We start from the raw sequence: 23,225 nt of genomic DNA, 5'->3' as shown, positions 1-23,225 counted from the left end.
GGCCAACATTTTACTGAACCACCCCTGGAAAATACACTTGAATAATCAATTACAAGAGAATTAGTAGTGTTGAAATTGTATAAATGTCTCAAACCTTTCTCTAGCATTACCGTCACTGAAGACAGAACAATTGGAACACCTCTTTTTAAAGGGGCATTATGTTTTGAATGTAGTACTACCGGCAGTCTCTGGATAGGTCAAAATTTGAGTCTATATCTATTACTTTGTAGCTCTACAAAATCCAGAAAATATACAATTACACCAATTTTTTTTCGGTTTTCATGGCAGTCTCTGGATAGGCCAAAATTTGAGTCTATATCTATTACTTTGTAGCTCTACAAAATCCAGAAAATATACAATTACACCAAATTTTTGGGGGTTTTCATGGTCAAGTAGCATGCGAAGCCAACCACTCAACTGTAATCTGATTGCAGATTCGTAATCTACACAAAAAGTTCTTTTAAGACTACCAAATTTGAGCTGTACATCTTCACTAGAAAGGCAAAGATATCTGAAACTAAAGTCGATTTCCCAAATTTCTGAAAATTGACCCACTTGACATAAATACATGTATATTGAAAATTTCATTCAAATTGCTTTATTTTGAATGAATTATTGGTTGTTGTTTTGCCAAGATGTGTGTACTGGTCAGTCAAGACTGGGCCTCGCTTTTCCATTTTCACATTAAATTATTGAATGGCCAAACTGTTCTGATCAACTTAAAATCAGAGCCATCCGATGGCATCGAGAGTTGATTATGGTCTTGTCAAGTTAATAAATGTCTTATTTATAATATAAAGACCTGCAATAGGCAGATTTAGCTCTTACATAATGCATGTTTGAAGCCAGAGTCGCGATGGCGAATTTGTATCCGCCCTAATGATTCGCTGGAATCAAACTGCATTGATATTTTTGGCCAAAATTTGATTTACTGTCACTAATCATATACTGTAGCTAATCACTGATGTCAAGAAAGTTGCATGATTTTTTGAAGACAAAATGGCGATTATAATAGAAATGTAGAATTCGGAAAAAGAATCGGAGCCTATAATATTATGGAGTATTGAAACCAGACGATGAAGCAGTCTGCAAAGAAATGTATACCAGAACCTGTGTTTCAGCAATGGATCCCATTTTCTACACCAACAGCATCAAACTAAACAAAAATTCCCACTACTGCAGCTGTTTTTGTTCTTGGTCGCTGCCATGATTAATCATGTTACTTACATGAAAGGTGATGTAATTTAGTGTGAAATCAGATGCAATTGACGCAATGTGTCTGCTGCTTTAGGGAAGAGGATTTATTCAATTGTCTCTACAGCTACATCCCAAGCCATCTCTCTTGTGCTGCGGAGAAATTGAGCTTTTCTATTTGCAGGTCATTTCCATACAGAAAATTCATCCATCATGAATTCTGTGTTACTTACCCCAGTGGTGTAACATTTACAGTCATAACCAATCATAATCTACAGGTGGCAAATTTATTCTCTCTACCTACAAACTATTGCAAACGATTGAGGTTCTTGTGAATAAGCTTCTGCAAAGAGCCAAAGTATTCTGAACAATGCATATTGAATGAAGCTTTTGTCATTACAAAATAAAATAAACTCTAGGACAAAGATAGGTTGCCAGGCAACGAAACATACGCCCACAGCAGCTAAATCGTCCAGGCAGTCAACAAGAGTTATCACCTCATATTTTTACTTTTCGCGGTAATGAAACACTAAAATCTGATTAAGAGTAACGACTCATTAAAGATACATTATGGGAGATTAGATAAAGAGCTGCCAATTTTTCATTTAAATTTATTAAAGATACATTATGGGAGATTAGATAGAGAGCTGGTAGTTCTCACTATAATAGTTGAAAACTAGATAATGAAAATTTCAGTCAAATTGATCCACTCTGAACCGAGAATTTAGCGATTGAGTCTTCATCCTAGCCTCAATTATCATTACTAAAGTCGGTACGATAAAAAACATAGTCTTGATTATCCATTTCATGATTAAATCATGAATGAAAGTTGAGCAGCAGATCCAATCCTAATCCAGTAAATATTGAAGGCTAGCGATGACATCAAGAGTTGATTATGGTCTGGATAAGTTAATTAATGTCTAATAATTTAGATAACATTTCAGGCCTAAAGAAAGACCTGAAATAAGCTGATTTAGCTCTTCCATAATGTATGAAGTAATTATCAGAAAATCCTTAGAATTTGTTTGGACCATGCTAACGTTTACTACGCAAAACATTTAATATCATGGATTTAGTTGTTCAATATACTTGTGGGTCTCAAGACCTTAATCTCTGCGTATCAATCTATAGTCAATCGAAACAATTATATATAGGCGTAAACACAGTGTATAAATATAAAATCAATCCGATGATAACTATGGTCTCTAATGCATATACTGTGTATATAAAAAAAGATAGGTTGCCAGGCAACGAAACATACGCCCACAGCAGCTAAATCGTCCGGGCAGTCAACAAGAGTTGTCGCATATTTTTACTTTTTTCGGTAATGAAACATTTATAATACACTAAAATATGATTAAGAGCAACAACTCAGAAAACCATTAGAATTTGTTTGGTTTTTATAAAGTTCTGCCCCATGCTTGCTAACATTTTGTATACAAAACTTTTAATACTGTATCATGGATTTAGCTGTTCCAAGTCATAAAAATCCATTGAAAATCAATATACTTGTTCGCCTCAAGATCTTAAACTCTGTTTATCAATCTGAAGTCAATCAGATATTAACTTTGGCCTCCAGGGCGTCCACAAGATTTTTCAAAGTGATCAAGGGCCATAACTTTGGCAGTAATTATCAAAAATCTTTGAAAATCAATAGGATTCTTCGCCTCGTGACCTCAAACACTGTGTATAAATTTAAAGTCAATCAGATATTAACTTTGGCCTCTAGAGCGTCCACAAGATTTTTTGAAGTGATCAAGGGCCATAACTCTGGCAGTAACTATCGGAAATCACTGAAAATCAATAGACTTCTTCGTCTCATGACCTTAAACACTGTGTATAAATTTAAAGTCAATCGGATATTAACTTTGGCCTCTAGAGCGTCCACAAGATTTTTTGAAGTGATCAAGGGCCATAACTCTAGCAGTAATTATCGGAAATCGCTGAAAATCAATAGGCTTCTTCGTCTCATGACCTTAAACACTGTGTATAAATTTAAAGTCAATCGGATATTAACTTTGGCCTCTAGAGCGTCCACAAGATTTTTTGAAGTGATCAAGGGCCATAACTCTGGCAGTAATTATCGGAAATCGCTGAAAATCAATAGGCTTCTTCGTCTCATGGCCTTAAACACTGTATATAAATTTAAAGTCAATCGGACGGACGGGGGCGACGACAATATACGACCACATTTCAATATGGGCGTATAAAAATTAAAGACAATCGGATATTAACTTTAGTCTCGAGAGCATCCACAAGATTTTCAATGTGATCGGGCCATAACTCTGCCAGTAATTATCGGAAATCAATGAAAATCATTAGGCTTCGTCTCATGACATTAAACACTGTGTATAAATTTAAAGTCAATTGGACATTAACTTTAGTCTCCACAAGATTTTTCAAAGCGATCAAGGGCCATAACTATGGCAGTAAATCAATAGGCTTCTTCGTCTCATGACCTTAAACACTGTATAAATTTAAAGTCGATCGGATATTAATTTTAGACTTGAGAGTATCCACAAGGGCCACAACTATGGAGGTTATTAACGGAAATCGTGAAATTCAATAGGATTCTTCATCTCATGACCTTAAACACTGTATCAATTTAAAGTCAATTGACATTAACTTCAATGTGGGCATATAAAAATTGATAGGTTTCTTCGATTCGATAATCTGGACAGTGCAGTTGACGTTGATGTCAAAAATATCAATTGGTAACTTGAAATTAGAGAACTAGCAAGTTTTTACAAAGTGATCAAGTGCAATAAATTGCACAAACTACAGATTTGCACTTGGGCTAATGACAGACATCTGCCAGGGCAGTGTGCTACAAGGGAAATTTTGCCTGGACAGCGACGCTACAGCCTACTCATGTTTCAAATTCCAACTGTCAAGGGTTCTGTTACTGCTAGCCAATGTGTACACGTAACCTCAGTTTTTTGTCCCATCCAAACGAATTGACACTGTTCCTTTCCAGATCAGATGATAAATGTAGTGTTTTCACAAGAAATTGTGACAATTTACAACTACAAGTCAATGTGGGCATATAAAAATTTGACTGTATATACTGTCTGTAATGTTCATGGAAAGTTCAGAGGAAGACCAATTTCAATAGGTGTGGACTTCAGTTAACCAATGACTAATAACAAATAACACTCCTTTGACTTTCAGAAAATAATTTTTATCTATTGAAAGCATACAATGATAAATGAAATGATACTAATAGCAGCAAAAGCAGTTTATTTTTCTGTTATGAAAACATACACTATACACAATGATAAATCTGTAAGTTGTGACTTAATCTTCAGGAATTTTTTAAAATCTGGATCTTGTCAAGACATTAAATAAATTATCTTATGACAATGAATAAAGGTACACCAAGAACTGTTTCCTTACATATGAACTTTTAACAATGAACCCCTTTATATACATGTTATAAAACAAATATGTTTTCCAACTGCCCACAGATTGCGATGAATCTTTGAAATAAAAACAAGAAAAAGTTGAGGATTTTTTAGTCCCATTAGTATTCTGTGAATGTCAAATTATAAATATGAACTAGACATCAATATATAAAATAGACATTACATATTATTTTCTGAGATTAATAAAATAAAGTTCTGTTTCCACAATTAAACAACATCTATTGACCCTATCTTGGGATACAGAAAATATTTAAAAAAATCATAAGAAAAGCACGAGAATAGATTTTTCTTGAAGATCAGTTGCTTCTTTTCTTCTAAATTAGTTGTATCCACCACTGTAAGCATTCATACCTTAAATAGAAGTGAAAAAATTCCAGGTAACTTTTCCGTATTTCGACAAAAATATAAACTATTATTTACAATATTTTACAATATTTATCAGATATGTGTACCATGGGATCCATGTCGGCCATATATGCCAGTCATGACCAAGGGCTATGGAGATTGACCAAAACTAGATCTGAGTATCTGACTAATCAGACATGTTGCACACTGGAAAAAGAGCATATTGTTTAAAAATACTATTTTCAAACATTGCTGTGATCTACCTCGGCCATGTAACTATAAAATTCTACAGCCTGTTCAGAATGTTGCACATGTATAGAAGCCACACTATCTCATGATTGGCGTCAGAGAGTTTATACATAGCTGGTACAATAAAAGTTATCAGATGATAACTTTCATCAATCAAGCATTAACAAGGTTGAACAAGGGCCATAACTCTAGAAGTAACTATTGTAATTGCTGAAATTCAATAGGCTTCGTGGTTTCACTAATTTAAAAGATAGGTTGCCAGGCAACGAAACACGCCCACAGCAGCTAAATCGTCCGAGAGCAGTCGACAAGAGTTGTCGTATATTTATTCTTTTGTAGGTAATTAGGGGGCATTTAATAGACAATTTTCATACAGATGACATAATTTTCGTCGTTTGAGGGTTCACAAGGTTCTAAAAACTAAAACAGGGGCTGTAACTCTGGAAGTAATCTACAGAAATTGTTGAAATTCGACAGACTTGTTTGTTTTACTAATTCAAATAATACATATCAATTTCATACAGATCGTATAACTTTTGTCGTTCGAACGTTCACAAGGTTCAACAAAGTAAAACAAGGGTCATAACTCTAGAAGTAATTGACGGAAATTGCTCAAATTCAATAGGCTTCTTCGTTTCACTAGTTTAAATGATGCATATCAATTCCAAACAGATCGGATGATAACTGTTGTCATTAGATTGTTCACAAGATTAAAAAAAAAAAGTGAAACAAGGGCCATAACTCTGGATGTAATTAACGGAAATTGCTGAAATTCAATAGGCTTCTTTGTTTTACTAATTTAAATGATGTATATAAATTTCATACAGATCGGTTCATAACTTTTGTCATTAGAGCGTTCACAAGGTGCAACAAAGTGAAACAAGGGCAATAACTCCAGACGAAATTAACAGAATATATATTGAAATTAAATAGGCTTCTTCATCTCACTAATGCAAACAACATATATCAATTTCAAAACAATCAGATCATAAATGTAGTCTGTAGAGTGTTCACAAGAAATTGTGGGCGACGGACGGACGGACCGACAGATGGGGGCAACGGCAATATACGACCACATTTCCACGTGGGCGTATAAAAATGAAATTTCGAAGTATAAAAAATAACACAAAATAGGATCTGTGTTCTAATCAGATTGAATAAAAGCTAAAAACTGCACGTCAAGAAGTCACTGTAACAGATGGTTTCATTGGCTAATCCCTCACACCATCCAGAATGCAGATTTTTTTAATGGGGGGTGATGGCCGAATGGTTAGCACGTGCGCACAATCTGTTTCACAGAGTATTATGAAAGTCTTCTAATATCTCTGTAAAAGATGACGGCCTTCAACACATGACGTCATATCACGCAGCGTCAATCACTGGCTCAATGGCGCTTGCATTGTTTACATAAGACATTACTGATTCGAGCAGAATGGCGCCTTTTACTCGTTTTAATACCCTTTTACACTAAAATAGGAAATAATTTTTACCTACAAATACTACAAACCTCTTTATTTTTCTAATACATACAAAAATTTTTTAGAACTTAATTTGTTGGACGAAAAAAGTTAAATATTTGTGGCTCATTAAGTCGCATCAATGTTATCCTTATCAGTGATTGTCGTGACCTAGCGAATATTCACTGCTGATCAGTGTGCCGTGCGCGCGATATATCATATGGTCTGTGATCGAGTCAACTGGCGTGGTTTCGATTCTCCGGTTGTAGTGACAAGAAGTGGGGTCGTCTATCCAACCTCGTGGATTTCCTCCTGGTACTCCAGTTTCCCCCCACTGCTAAAGACCCCTACGCACAAGCGAATTATTGAAATGAATTTGAACCATGTGTTTATCCCAAAATGATGTTAAACCCTATTTCTCTCTCTCTCTCATTCTCTAGTCAAAAGGGCCTATTTCATTAATATATTTACCGCACAATAAATCAAATGCATGTATTATCAACTTAATTTGCAAAGTTTCCGTGCATTATAAATAATGATCGACAATCAATATTTTAAGAGGGAGCCCTCCTGTGTACTAATATGATAAACTTCAAATAGGTACAAATTTTAATAGGCAATGATTCTAAAACAAATACACCAACAGTAATCAATGATGATAAATAAAACACCACAGGTGACATACCTCCTCCTCCTCCACCTCCATATCCTCCACCTGTATTAAAGTTACCTCCTGGTCCACCATATGATCCACCTCCCATATTACCGCCGCCCCCCATACTATTACCTCCCCCCATACTTAAATTATTACTAGCACCATTTCCCATTCCTCCCATACTGCTACTGTAGTTATCTCCCCCACTGTAATTATCACCAGGTGTAGAATTGAGGAACAACTCAATATATCGGTGTTCTGAAGGAAAATATACAGAGCCAGTAAATAGAACATTCAATATAAAAACTTTATTTTTCCTATATGTAAATAGTTATAGTTTGTAAATAGATGGAACCTGAGGTTGCCAGGCAAGATTCGCCCACATTTTGCAAGAGATGGATAGAGAACAAGCTAAAAACAAAAGTGTTTTTTCATACAATCAAGGGCCATAATCCAGAAAGTTATGGTCTGAAATTCGCAAATATCGAAAGGGGCCAAGATCTTTGAGATATAAAAATATATTTTAAGTTTCATCAAAATCGGATAAAAATTGTGCCTTTTGAGGGTCTGCAACCTTCGTATTACATTCTTTTACACAATCTGCATACAAAGGGTTAGAAACGTACGTTTCAAGTTTCATCAAAATCGGACTAAAATTGTGGCCTCTAGAGGATCCACAACGTTGATATACCATAGTTTTACATCATTTGCATAGGATGGACAGCCATTTTGTCCGGCAATTTTGGTTCGATTTCCACGTTTTTTTAAATCGGATAATAATTGAGACCTCTAGAGGGACCACAAGCTAAATAACTTGATTTTTCGTATAATTAAAGGTCATATTTCAGGACGTTATGATCCGATATGCACGAATATCGAAAGGAACGAGGGGCGGCCATTTTGTTGTGCAGTTTTGGTCCAATTTTCACAAAATTCAAATTTAACCATCATTAGGGTGTAATGGTAATGTATTCAAAACTTTTTTTTAAATCAGATAATAATTTTGACCTCTAGCGGGACCACATGCTAAAAGTGTGATTTTATGCACAATCAGGGGCCATAATCCATGAAGTTATGGTCTGATACATGCCAATATCGAAGGAACCAAGATCTTTGTGAGACATACCAAAAATTCAAGTTTCATAAAAATGGGATACAAATTTTGACCCGTAGGGTGGCGATGGCATAATACGTCCACATAATCATGTGGATGTATAAAAAATAATTAAATCACTTGTTTTACTATTACTAAACTGAGCCTTAATTGTAACCGCATTATATTATGTACTTTACGTTACAGACATCGTTTAAGACGTGATAGCATTCCAGGTTGCTTGCAAATTAAATTTTACGAGTGCTGCTGTTTGGTCAATTTTTCAACACATTGTATTTTTTTAAATGACGAGTCCTGCGCTGTACAAAAGGGTTTCATTATAAGATAATGACTTTGGGAATCAAAGTCACCTTATAGTTAGATCCCACTCCCAGTGATATACATTTTGTTCTTCTTTCTTTCTAACCATATTAAAAAAAGGTCATAAAGGCTATGCCTGTTATTCAATCCTTTTCAAGTTTTAGAAAAAATTATTGTTTAATAAAAAAAAAAAGAAAAAAATATAATATTCATACTTACGCATGTTACTTTTGTGTTTCTTCATGGCTTCAACAGCATCTGGATGCGTTTCAAAATCTACATTAGCTTCTCCTGTTGGACGATTATTGGGTCCATATTCAAACTCAACTTTAACAAGTCTCAATGGTGTGAAAAACTGGAAAAAATTTTTTTAGTTTGCTAATGTTTTGTATCTTGGACATAAAAAACAACTACATATTTTGTCAATCTCCCAGAGTTGTCTTCCATTACAGTCCACACTAATCTCTGCTAACGGCTCATTTGACTACGCTACTCAATGATAAACAATACTATGGAAACCAAATAAATGATAATATTTTCTTTCTATTACTATAATAAAAAAAAAATGAGGTCATACTTCTCGTAAAATAATAAAGTATTTACAAATATACAGGGAACTCTTTCGCAAAGGGTCGTAACTATGAACTGCGCATGTCATCATGCTAATTTTAGAATTATATACACGTAAATCTGTTTACCTTTATAACGTGATCTTAAGGCCTAATATATTTAACCACGAAACATGCAAATTTAGATTTGATTTTTTTCCGGAGAAGTAGTAATTGATGACATTTTCCCCTAAAATTGACTATAACTCATTAAGTGTTTATAACACTAAGAACTTTTCTGACAAATGCCATTTTCATGTAGTTAATCATGTGACCAATGACCTCTTGGTCAACCGGTGTAGCATGCGAGCTGAGAGCCGAGTCAAACGATGGATAGCAAGACTTGAGTGGAGAATGATATTTTGTTTTTACAATTTACACAGATTAGTAATTAGTATTACCCATTATAAAACTGTTAAAATATTACCAAAGGTGAAAAATGAATTATAAATATAAACCAATTAAAATAAATAACTATGAAACATACATCTTGAATATCGGATTGAAGAGCTTGGAAGGGTAAACCTCTCATATGGACTGAATGACCAGTTTTACTCTGGTACTGGCTACCTGGCTGGGCTCCTGGCATTCTGTTCATTGAACCTCCACCACCACTACCGCCTCCACCACCCATACGATTCATACCACCACGTCCTCTCATTCCCCCTCTTCTGTTCATACCACCCCCACTGCTGCCAAATCCCCCGCCCATTCCACTTCCATACCCTCCACTATTATAATCATCAAAATCATCATCATAAAATCCTGAAAAAAAGTTTCAACACAAATTATCAACAAAAATATGACTTTCATTTAATTTAACATCACAATACTTCTCCACATTAGATACAACACACAAACATTAAGACATTTGGAATATTACTTTTTACTTTAGATCCAGAAATGATGTCAAACTCACCTTTGATCTGACGTCCTCCTCGTCCACGACCAAAATTACCACTCATTCCCATACCCATTCCTCCACCACCTCCACCCATTCCGTATCTGTCATTTCTGTCATAGGGACTAGGTCGACCCATAGAACTTCCCATTAAAGGTCGGATGTTTCGGTTACCAATTGCAGAATGAGCTTCGCTCAGACTGCTTTTGAAGATTTCAATGTATCTAAAGTTAGGAAAAATAGATTTTTGTTATCTAATGAACATGTAAACATGATTTCAGAAGGAACAAGAAATTGTAATTGCTACTTAAAAGAACTAAATCAGAGATTTTAATTAAAATTAATTATTGAAATTTAATTACATTATAATATTTATCCCATAATTATAATCATTTATATGTTCTCCATATAATGTTTTGAGATAGTATTCTAAACAAATATAAAGGGGTTTGCATAACAATAACCAAACTAAAAATAAGCAGAAGGAATGATATATACAGTGATGGTTATTCTAAGAAATACTGAAACTTTCTTTTAGATTTAATAAAAACAGCAAAGTGCCAAACAATTGAATACTAATGAAACGTTTAAATGGAAATTAAATTTGAAAGAAAATTAAGATAAAACTAGTAAAAGTGAAATAGAATGGCCCCTGTAGAACCCAACACGCCCACCAAACCGTCCACCCGTTGGGTCCCATGGTTTTCCGTGTTGTGTTTATGCCCGAGGGCCCGCCCACCTGTGCCCTATTCTTTCCTTGTGTTTCCCCAGTGCCTTTTCCGCTATGGATTGGTTTGAAAACTGGACATAGGCCTCCCCCGTGCTGCGCCCCTGTCGATCCTCAGGTAGCATTATCCCATTAGGTACAATCTCCAACCCTGCATCCCACCCAACGAAAACAAAAATCACAAATTATCCTCTCCCAAAAAGGGAATTAAATATATACATTAACAATAAAAGAATTACTATTTAACAGCTTCTTTATTTTTCTAGCAATGATTCTTTAACTTAACCTTTAGATATTTTCTCAAACTAATATTTATATGTTTTTTTCTAAATTCTTCCTTAACTTAACAATTCAATTAGTAAGTACATAAGCTCATAAGATAAAAATTACTGTATTTATCTTTATCTACTAATAAGAATTAATTTTTTAAACTCTTTATTCAAAACATAAGATTCAATAACAATAAAATAAATTCTGACCTGTGAAAAACTGAGCAATTTCTTCTTTCGAGCAACCAAAAGGTAGCCCACGTAACCGAACGCATGCTTCATTTAAACTTTCGTGCTGATTTGGTCCAGCTCTTTTTATAACCCATTCCATTTCACTTCGCTTTGATCGGAACACTGAAATACAAGCAGTATTGCTATTCAGCAACAAAGTAGACAATAAACACTGCTCTGAAGAAAATTTGACAAGACTATAACCGAAAGCTGTCGTTTTGAGAGGTGACTCTTTAAGTTCAATTCTTATTTTCAGACTTGAAGGAGAAAAGAAAGTATGCCTAACAAAAACCAAAACTGGACAACCAAATCCACATCACCTGAATTACATACCTTCAAGATATCTTGTACCCATGTGAGCATTATGCTTTCCCATAGCCACTTCTACATCATCCGGAGTTTCAAATTCAATAAAAGCTTCTCCACTTGGTCTTCCTTCTCTAGAGAATGTAAAGTGGACACCATCTTCTCCACCTTGGATATTTGCACCTGAAAAATATTACAATAGATGAAAATAACTTTAAATATATTACTATATAAAATGAAATTTGAGTCATTCTATATAAAGCTTGCATTAACTAAATCCCTTAAAGATACATACCCACTAAAGTATTTATAGAGCTGTTGTGGTTAATGACTTGTCTGATTTCCAAAATGGGGATGGGGACTATTTCCTAGTTAAAGATAGGTTGCCAGACAACAAAACATACGCCCACAGCAGCTAAATCGTCCGAGCGATCAACAAGGGTTGTCGCATATTTATTCCTTTGTAGGTAATTGGGGGTCCTTTACAAGACAGTTCCATACATACAGATCAGATTATAATTTTTGTCGTTTGAGGGTTCACAAGGTTTAGAAACTGAAACAAGGGCCTCAACTTTGGAAGTAGTTTACAGAAATTGAAATTTGACAGGCTTTTTCGTTTTACTAATTTAAATAATCCACATAAATTTCATACAGATCGGATGATCACTTTTGTCATTCAAATATTCACAGGGTTCACAAAGTAAATTGCTGAAATTCAATAGACCCCTGTTTCACAAATTTTAATGATGCATATAAATTTCATACATATTGGATGATAACTTACAGTTACATCAATCGAGCATTAACAAGGTTGAACAAAGTGAAACAAGGGCCATAGCTCTAGAAGTAATTATTGTAAATTGTTGAAATTCAATAGCCTTCGTGGTTTCACTACTTTAAATAATGCATATAAATTTCAGAAAGATCAAATGCTAACTTCAAGGGCCATAACTCTAGACATAATTATTGGAAATTGCTGAAATTCAATCGACTTCTTCGTTTCACTAATTTAAATAATGCATATAAATTTCACACAGATCGGATGAGAACTGTTGCCATTAGAGCGTTCACAAGGTCCAACAAAGTGATATAAGTGCCATAACTCTAGATGTAATAAACTCTAGGCGTAATTATTGGAAATTAATAAAATTCAATAGGCTTCTTCGTTTCACTAATTTAAATAATGCATATAAATTTCACACAGATCGGATGAGAACTTTTGCTGTTCGAGCGTTCACCAATGTGAACAACATACCAATTTTAAAACAATCGGATGATAACTCTTGGCGTAAGGGCGTTCACTAGAAATTGTGGACGACAGACGGACGGATGCAATATACGTCCACATTTCAATGTGGGCGTATAAAAAGGTATTGTTACAGTTGTTATTGAGCGGATATTCCGAAGTGAGACTTCGGGCATTTTTACTATTGAGCATTTAAGTAAATGTATGGCATATTTGGTGTAATAATAATTATAATTAAATAAATAAATAATTTAATACATTTATAAAGCGCACACGTTCCAGCTATGGAAAGTACAGACACTCAATCTTCTTACTACTACTAGTGACAAAGGAGCTCACTTCATGTCTGTTGCTCTAATGGCTAAAGGCTGTAAGAACATTGGGGGGAATAAAACTTGGGGGGAACAAGCCAACAGTGAGGCTTATGTCCCCTGCCGAAATCCAAAAATAAATAGATGACACATTAATTAATCGCACATTCATTTTTTTCAAAGTATCAAGCAATCAAACTGATTATGAACTATAGTAAACTTCACATAAGTCGGATCTAAGTGGACTGACCAATTTTATTCAAGTTAAGCGAAGATCTGAGTTAGCCGAAGACCGAAAATCAATCTTAGCTCGATTAGAAATAAACTGCAAGAGCCGGATAATAATTGATTCAAACTCAAAGGCACATTTCAAGCTTTTGTTCGTACAAGAAGATAACTTCCGTTTTGTCGCCATCTTTGAAAAATGTCCTAAATTTTCCGGAAAGTGTCTCGCCCAGCAGACAGCTAGTTTCGAATTTTGGGGCTCTGTGCATGGAATACCTAACCGAGTTTTAGACCATTGGGACGAAACTGACAGTCAAATTCTGAACATATTGCCGATCCGACTTGGGCAAAGGAAAAAAAGCCGGAATTAGATCAAATGGACCAAACATTTTGATCCGAGTTGAGCAAAGGTCCAACTTACACGCTGAAATTTAATATAAAAAAAAAAAACGTGCAGGATCAAAAGGTCCAAACGATTTTATCTGTGAATCCAACTTATGCGAGGTTTACTGTATACACTCTCTATCAGATAGAATCAAATTTATCTTGTCCCAAAGCATCGATCAATGAAATTTCTTAGCTCTGCTTAGCTTTAGCTCGAAATGTTAATCATTGAACTCATTCAAGACATTCAACCAGCGATTGCAGTCATGCAAAAATCTGTTTTTTTCACACATTTTTTCAAAATAAACGCAAATATTGACGGGCACTGCGTAATTTACACGCAGAAAATTTCAACAACGTGAGAATAATTAGATTATTCTATTTCGTAGTTTGTGCACTACTTGATCAATTTTTGTGGTTCACGCGGCATTTACACACCGCTACTGTACGTAGTCTCCGTAGGTTTTTATATTTAATCTTAATTCGTTCATAATCTTTAAGTTCATGGCAGTAAGCCTTCTATACGTAGCTATTCTGAGACCCCTATTTTGCTGCACTGGAAGCAATAAAAAGAGAGAGAGAGAGAAGGGGTTTAACGTCCACTCGACACAAACTAGGTCATTTCGGGACTAACATATGGTTTAATTTTATTTCAATAATTCGCTTGCGCGTAGGGGTATTTAGCAGTGGGAGGAAACCGGAGGACCCGGAGAAAACCCACGAGGTTGGACAGGCGACCCTACTCCTTGCCACGTACAACCGGGGATTCGAAACCACGCCAGTTGACTCAATGACAGACTTTATGATACAGCGCGCGCACGCTAACCATTCAGCCATCCAACCCCCTCGAAGCAATAAAGCGCGTTTCATACAAGACTTTGGATTCGCTAGAACACGATAAACTGTTTACATTCAGCTAATCAAATATTAGCTTTCACAGCAATAGTTTACTCTTAAATACTTCCTGTCGAAGTGAAAGATTGAAATGACTGTGCCGTCAACCATAGATATACCTTATTTTGTATTATTGAAAAGTGTATTCTGAATTTCAACACTGTGACATTGGTATTGTTGAGCAATAGAAATTGCAAATTGTAAAACTAAAATAGGTATTTTGAACTGCTGACATTTGCATTTTGCACTGGTACATGTAACATTGAAATAATATTGGCAACGTTATTCTTCCATAGGTAATGGGTCATCATGCCATACAAACATAATATGACTACTAATTGGCGCTGACAATTTTCCAAATTGACATTAAAACAACAAGCATGTCAAAGTTACCCCATTTTACCTTATAGTAAATGTAGGACTAGGAGGACCATGCCACACACAGACAAAATCCACTAGACAAACCCACAGACATTGCAAGCAATAAATAGCAAAAGTATAAATATGAAATCAACTGAGTGGATGAGACTAGCCTTATAAGCGTCCACTGCTATTTTTAAAGTTACAAAACCCATGTTATAATAAAATATTAATTATAATTATTAACTAAGTAGGTCAATATTCAAGTAAGTTTCTCCTATTGAAATGACCTTGATTTTACAGACAAATAATTAAAATTATTATACCGTCAATTTTTGATATTGAGTAGGGCTAAATTTTTAATAAAAGGTCATCTCAAGGTCAAGTGGGCCATAGGGTCAAGTTCAAGGATTTATTTAAATGGAGTGGGTTAATATCCCATGGGTTCCTCCTTAAAAATATAATATTTTTATGTTTTAGGTTTAATTTTAGTGTTTTGTTTTATTTTTTTATAAACGTGGGGCATCAGCCATTCATTATCCATATGGCGCTACAAAGAGTGGTAAAATGGACACAAAAATTATTTTTGAATTGAAATATATCCAAAAGCCTTTACTGTCCCATGAATGTTTCTGTATTTTAGAGACATTATGTAGGTAGTCTTTCAGTATCACAAAAAAAAAAAAATTATGGGATACCGAAGGCTTTTGGAGAAAATGACCATTGAAAAAGCTCGAAAATTCATTTTCGTGCACTTTTGAGCCACGACACTTTGGTAAGCCAAAGGTATCCCACAGGTTCTTTACTATTTTTCATCTCTACTCACCCAAATAACCTATGGGTAACTATGTACTTTGTTGTAATTTTTCAGTTAAAGTTCTACAAAAGCTGTTTTTGAAAATTTGGGTCAATTTTCAAGCTCCCATATCTCGCAACTGACAATGATAGTTGCCAGGCGGTCGTATATTTATTATTTTGTAGGTACAATTTCATATAGATGAGTTTACAATTTTTGTTGTTTCAGGGTTCACAAGGTTCTAAAAACTAAAACAAGGGCTGTAACTCTGGAAGTAATCTACAGAAATTGTTGAAATTCGACAAGCTTTTTCGTTTTACTAATTCAAATATCAATTTCATACAGATCGGAAGATAACTTTTGTCGTTCGAACGTTCAACAAAGTAAAACAAAGGCCATAACTCTAGAAGTAATTGATGGAAATTGCTGACATTCAATAGGCTTCTTCATTTCACTAATTTAAATGATGCATATGAATTTCATACAGATTGGGTGATAACTTTTGTCGTTCAAGCGTTCACAAGATTCAACAATGTGAAACAAGGGCTATAACTCTTGATGTAATTAACGGAAATTTGCTGAAACTCAATAGGCTTGTTCGTTTTACCAATTTAAACGATACATATAAATTTCATACAGAACGGATAATAACTTTTGTCGTTAAAGAATTCACAAGGTACAACAAAGTGAAACAAGGGCCATAACTCACGGTGTAATTAAAGGAAATTGCTGAAATTCAATAGGCATCTTCGTTGCACTAATTTAAATGATGCATATCAATTTCAAACAGATCGGATGATAACTGTTGTCATTAGAGCGTTCACAAGGTGCAACAAAGTGAAACAAGGGCCATAACTCCAGAAGAAATTAACGGAAGTTGTTTAAATTAAATAGGATTCTTCATCTCACTAATGCAAACAACATATTATATATCAATTTCAAAACAATCAGATGATAAATGTAGTCTGTAGAGTGTTCACAAGAAATTGTAGACGACGGACGGACCGACAGGGACAACGGTAATATACGACCACATTTCCATGTGGGCGTATAAAAATAACGATTTTTTAGAATTGTGATTGTAGTACTACATTGTAAATGGTACAATATGTTGAAAAATTAGAGAATTTGAAGGTCGTCACTAAAGAAAGTCTTGATTTTTGCCTGAATCTTACAGAAAGTGGTTCTTAATTCTTGTGAGAGAGGGAGAGAGAAATGGGGTTTAATGTCCACTCGACACAAACTAGGTCATTTCGGGACTAACACATGGTTCAATTTTATTTCAATAATTCGCTTGCGCTTAGGGGTCTTCGGTAGTGGGAGGAAACCGGAGGACCCGGAGAAAACCCACGAGGTTGGACAGGCGACCCAACTCGTTGTCACATGCAACCGGGGAATCGAAACCCCTCCAGTTGACTCAATGGCAGACAACCTGATACAGAGCGTGCGTGCTAACCATTCGGCCACCCAACCCCCTTTAATTCTTGCATTTAAAAACAAATAATTAAATGTATGTGAGGTGGGTGTGAGTAATGTGGTCTTGACATGAGTGTGAGTACAGCGAATAAAAAAGATAGGTTGTCAGGCAACGAAACATACGCCCACAGCAGCTAAATCGTCCGGGCAGTTAACAAGTGTTGTCGTATATTTTTACTTCTTTCGGTAATGAAACATTTATAATACACTCATGAAGTATTAATTATCAGAAAACCATTAGAATTTGTTTGGTTTTTAATATCATGGATTTAGCTGTTCAAGTCATAAAAATTCATTGAAAATCAATTTATTTGTTCGTCTCAAGCTCTTAAACTCTGTGTATCAATCTGAAGTCAATCGGATGAATAGACTTCTTTGTCTCATGACCTTAAACACTGTGTATAAATTTAAAGTCAACCGGATATTGACTTTGGCCTCTAGAGCATCCACAAGATTTTTCAAAGTGATCAAGGGCCATAACTCTGGCAGTAAATATCGAAAATCACTGAAAATCAATAGGCTGCTTCGTCTCATGACCTTAAGCACTGTGTATAAATTTAAAGTCAATTGGATATTAACTTTGGCCTCTATAGCGTCCACAAGATTATTTTGAAGTGATCAAGGGCCATAACTCGGGCGTATAATAAGGAGGCAGACCACCATTAATTTCCCCATTGACTTCAATGTTAATTCTGGCCTCTTTGCCCACCTCCAACTTTTCCCCAAATTTTCGTTGGGCTGAATGCTTTTCACTACAGACAGAGGAACAAATGGTCATGTCTTTGCACTAAAATTTGTATGAGGTTGACCACCAAAATTTTGAGATACACAAACTTGAAGAAGCATACTAAAAACATGTAACTAGTTGCCGTACATATCGCCGTAGCTAACCTGATAACCCTCTTATCCTTCCGCCTCAAAATCATGAATATTTACCAAAACCTGGCAGAAAATGTTAATTCAAACCCTCTTCGTCCATTCTAGACCAGAAAATCAACACAAATGGGCATGCAAAAGGGGAGAAAAGAGAGAGAGAGAGAATTGCTATAAATAGACGAACTACAATTCGTGGGTACTGAGATGATGAAATTTAATGGTGGTCTGCCTCCTATATGGTTTTATAAGTTCATATATCATCAAAATTCTTTTCTTTATAGCTTCACATTTATTTTTGCAACATTATTATAATACAGAATCAGAAAAAAATAATTACTGCAGAAATGGTGACCCTTTAAAGTTATGTAGTGTTTTGTATACCGGATTGCAGCTCAGGTCCATGGGCCTTTTGTTCTAGAATTGAAGATTCTTTCTTAATTTTGTCGAAATGTGAGTTCTGCGAAAAGATTTAAAGAGTTTCAGACAAGTCACATCAAAAATATTCAAAATATTGGAATATTTTTCAAAAATTGACTTTCTTTTACCTTTTTCTACAAAATGGTCCATTTTTGACACTTTGTATGCCTCAAAATGCTAATATTTCCCTATTTCTGGGAAAGTCTGAGATGAAAAGCATTTATTTCTAGAAACCTTGGCCGGTATACAGGAAGACAAGCTGCAAATTTGTTGCATTGAAGGTAACTGTAAGGAACTATAGTGAAACCTGTAAGCCCACCCCCTAAAAATGTTGGTGTGGTAACAAATCCCACTTGTGTCCACATAAGTAATACTGTTGATGGAATATGGCTAAAAGCCATGTTCTTCTATCCCTGGCTTATATACATACATATAAACACAGTTTGTTATAAGAAGTATGAATTATTTATTAAAATATGGATTGATAAATGTAAAATAAATGCTGTATTTAGGTGACAACCAGCCACTCTAATAAAAGGGTCGCAAAGCACTATTTTTTTTAAAAAAATGGGAATATTTCAGTTTTTAAAATACTTTAACAATCAGAGGTATCCTTGAAATTACATAGTGTAAATATTATGTGGAAGCAAGTTGTTTTAATCTTTACATCAATGTCCTGACAAAATGAGATGGAAAAAGGGAGTTCTGACATAATTCAAAGCATAAAAGGGGTATGAAAAGGCTATTAATTAATATTTTATTGCCCTGTAAGTGCTACATTTTCAAAGATCACCACAAATAATAGATTTACATTCAAAATGTAAAACATTAAGCTGCAAAAAACACATCTACAACATATCCATTTTGGGGTGTGGACTCATTTGGAAGAAATGTCATAGGATTACATGTTTGACCATAAACAAAAAGTCTTAGAAATCCTTGAAATCTTATATGTAACTATTTGTTTGTGTCAAATAAAATGCTCGGTTACAATTCAAGCACAAAATCAGATTACTGCTAATTTGGAGTCAACAAATGTTCAATTGAATATCCAAATATCATCTTCAAGAAAAGGGGTGGGGTGGGGAGGGTGAGCCAGTCTAAATGAAATGAAGACAGAGAAATTTCCCTGCAAACACATAGATTTTACTTTCTCGAGAAGGGAAATGCAACAATTTCAGGTTTTGAAAGATTAAAATTGTGTTAAGCCTGAGGAAAACAGCAGCAAAATGCAGTTCACTCATGTTTTGAAAATTCTAACACACCTAAGCAGAACATAATTAGACTAAATTTCTTAATTTTTAAATTTTTGACAAACACATGAATACTTTTTCAATATCTGACAAACACATGGATCCTTGCCAAGTTATTTAACAATGAAAATAAAGACATGCAAGACATTTTGGTTCATTTTACAACAGATGAATAATTAAAATTTTGACAGCAATATTGGGGGTAATCTGAAGAATTTCAGACAATTTATCATGATTTTTAGGCAAAATTGAGTGAAATTATGATACTTTCTTCCCGTCTTACAATTATAATGCAGAAAAAGTAAAAATCATACATTAAAATATTTTCCACTAATTTTGAAAAGTAAATAAACACTGAAAATCACAAAATTTTGACTAAAATCAAAATTTCCCCTCCCAAATTTGTCAAATATTTTTGAAATTTTACCATTTCACATTTTTTACTATTAAAATGCCATATATCACATTTTCTGACAATTTGGAGATCATATCATCAAATTTAGGCCTTTCATCCACTGTCAGGTTGTTTTCATATAGGAGGCAGACCACCATTAATTTCCCCATTGACTTCAATGTTAATTCTGGCCTCTTTGCCCACCTCCAACTTTTCCCCAAATTTTCGTTGGGCTGAATGCTTTTCACTACAGACAGAGGAACAAATGGTCATGTCTTTGCACTAAAATTTGTATGAGGTTGACCACCAAAATTTTGAGATACACAAACTTGAAGAAGCATACTAAAAACATGTAACTAGTTGCCGTACATATCGCCGTAGCTAACCTGATAACCCTCTTATCCTTCCGCCTCAAAATCATGAATATTTACCAAAACCTGGCAGAAAATGTTAATTCAAACCCTCTTCGTCCATTCTAGACCAGAAAATCAACACAAATGGGCATGCAAAAGGGGAGAAAAGAGAGAGAGAGAGAATTGCTATAAATAGACGAACTACAATTCGTGGGTACTGAGATGATGAAATTTAATGGTGGTCTGCCTCCATAAAAGCTGGAAAATGGATTCTCCCTCAATCAAGTCATGTGACAAACAAGATTTCTTAAAATAGATTCTTGCTGCCTGGGGTACCATAGTTCTCTTCGAAACAAAATGTTTTGATAGGGATTTGAAGCAAAATTTGATAAATTAGTTTGAATATGATTTTTGTCCACAAATATAATCAAACACCACAGTTTGTATGCAGGTAAGACATCTTTAAGTTATACCTTCAAAAAACTTGTAAACTTCTTCTGCAGTTGTCGACCATGGCAGACCTCTTACCCGAATCACACATCCATCATCATCCTCTGAAGACATTTTTTATCTGAATTTAAAATAATGGTAAAAATTAACATTTTACAAAAACCAGGACATGTAGTTGCCATGCAAGACACGACCCAAATTCTGCATGAGATAAACAGAGAACATGCTAATATAAAAGTGATTTTTTTTTTACAATCAGTCAAATTCAAATGATTTATTTTGAGATTAAATATATGTGATTTCGAAGACAATAGATGTATATTGTCACAGCGGAGATTTTATGCCCACTTCCAACTACAGGTTAATGATATCGCGTAAGAATACATGTACACACTCAATGTTTTTGCGCGTAATTGACCATTTGACATACCGTTGTGTGCATCGCAGAGTGATTTATGGTATATGGCACTGTGTTGTATAGATGGTTAATTTAGATTAACTGAAATTGCCAGTAATGATGTAATTGTAAAACCTTATCGTACATAATTTAAAATTTGGATTTGATAGCAGCCAATGATTAATGAATTACATCTATGTGTTACGATGTGGAAGTTATAGACGAAGACCAAATGATACGTTTAAGAAATTGTAAGTTTTTCACTGTTTGCATACATATTAATGTATAGCCCAAAGTAATACATTTATGTTCAAAATTTTAACTGATATAGATTGCCGGTGAACGTTGGATTATTGTACATGTACACGTTTTCGCGGCAGCATCAAAATGTATCGTAGACAATATTAGTTTGACCCTAGCCTCCTCGCTCAAGATTAACATACATGTATTCAACTTAAATTAAGTACATTTTTCTTCAACATGCTAGAATCGGGACCATATCGTCACGCAAGCGATTCACCGCAAAACTCTGTGATCCACCATGAAACTCCATGATTTGGCGATTCGTTAAGGATGTCCTGCGGAACTCAGTGTTATTCCGCCGTGTTCGGCGATTCTAGTTTGAAACTCTAGCCGTGTACTGTATATCCTGGAAAGGATACACGCAATCCAAGGTTCCGACTTCATAACGAGATTTCGGACAATAATATTAAAAAATATAGTAAACTAGCGTAACTGACCGATTACTTCCTATGCAGCTTACGAATTATCGTTAAGAATTTCTGGGGGCTTGTAAAATCGTGCATGCCATGTAAATATTCTCTTGTGTTTGGGTTATTTTGAAATAAATTTGTTAGCATATTATCCCTTTATTTAGAAAATATATTATCGTTACTGGAAATGATACAACTAATTTTTTATCGTTTGGTGGAGCCTTTTTTTTTAACATGTGTTTCATAATAATTTCTTTCCTGAATCCTGTTTTGAATTGCTTTATTTCAAGTAAGTAAATTTTCCCCATAGCACCATGTATGTCTTATGCCTGTTTTCATTAGTCCAGTTGGTGCAAAAAAGTAGGATGTCAATTCCCATTTCATTCATGATACAAATCAGTCAATGTTTTGCATGCCCCTGTTTTTCTCTTTTTAATTTTAAAGAAACAGTTTGTTTTTCTTTTAGAACAAAATGGGTTATGATAGTTTGGGGGAAAAATGCAATTGTTGCTGCCACTTGCTGAAGTGTTTACCGTAGGCTGTGCAATTGTCATTTAGTTACTCGTAATTACTACTCTACCTTGTCCCTATTCGCCCAGCGACAACAATGAATACAGTCGGCATTAGGCTACCAACTTCACTTAATCAGCCACACGACGCCGTATCTTTTCTACCTTTGTCTGAGAGCTCTTTCAGGTGCATTTGTTCACTTTCGTTGGCATTGATACCTTACTATACTTGAAAGTACTCTTTTGGTCCACTAGACTACTTATAAGTTATTATCTAGGTCTATCAATAAATTAGCCTATAGCTCATAGTTATTTCTTGCTTGTGTGAGTGTTCCAAAAATGGCGGACAATAAAAATAAAAATTAGGTTACAAAGAACACGTGAACGCAG

At 34.8% G+C, this 23,225-nt stretch overlaps 1 protein-coding gene across 4 annotated transcripts in view; it reads right to left on the bottom strand.

Moving 5' to 3' along the window:
• Positions 1–4,353: 4,353 nt before the first annotated feature.
• The window catches only part of LOC126811846 (heterogeneous nuclear ribonucleoprotein H2), a 25,662-nt gene continuing 6,790 nt past the window's right edge, over positions 4,354–23,225 (bottom strand). For 2 of the 4 annotated variants that reach the window (XM_056099237.1, XM_050537790.2), the window contains exons 2-10: positions 21,240–21,337; positions 11,809–11,964; positions 11,455–11,598; positions 10,988–11,126; positions 10,267–10,472; positions 9,835–10,112; positions 8,959–9,094; positions 7,356–7,583; positions 4,354–4,970 (exon numbers count right to left, since the gene is read on the bottom strand). In XM_056099237.1, the coding sequence (XP_055955212.1) occupies positions 4,939–4,970; positions 7,356–7,583; positions 8,959–9,094; positions 9,835–10,112; positions 10,267–10,472; positions 10,988–11,126; positions 11,455–11,598; positions 11,809–11,964; positions 21,240–21,330 (1,410 nt within the window). In that variant the 5' untranslated portion in view covers positions 21,331–21,337 and the 3' untranslated portion in view covers positions 4,354–4,938. The other 2 variants (XM_050537791.2, XM_050537792.2) reach the window with 2 other exon arrangements.

This window comes from Patella vulgata, chromosome 2 (assembly GCF_932274485.2).
Source record: "Patella vulgata chromosome 2, xgPatVulg1.2, whole genome shotgun sequence".
In the NCBI taxonomy this organism is placed as follows: domain Eukaryota; kingdom Metazoa; phylum Mollusca; class Gastropoda; family Patellidae; genus Patella; species Patella vulgata.
This window is presented reverse-complemented; position numbering and strand designations above follow the sequence as displayed.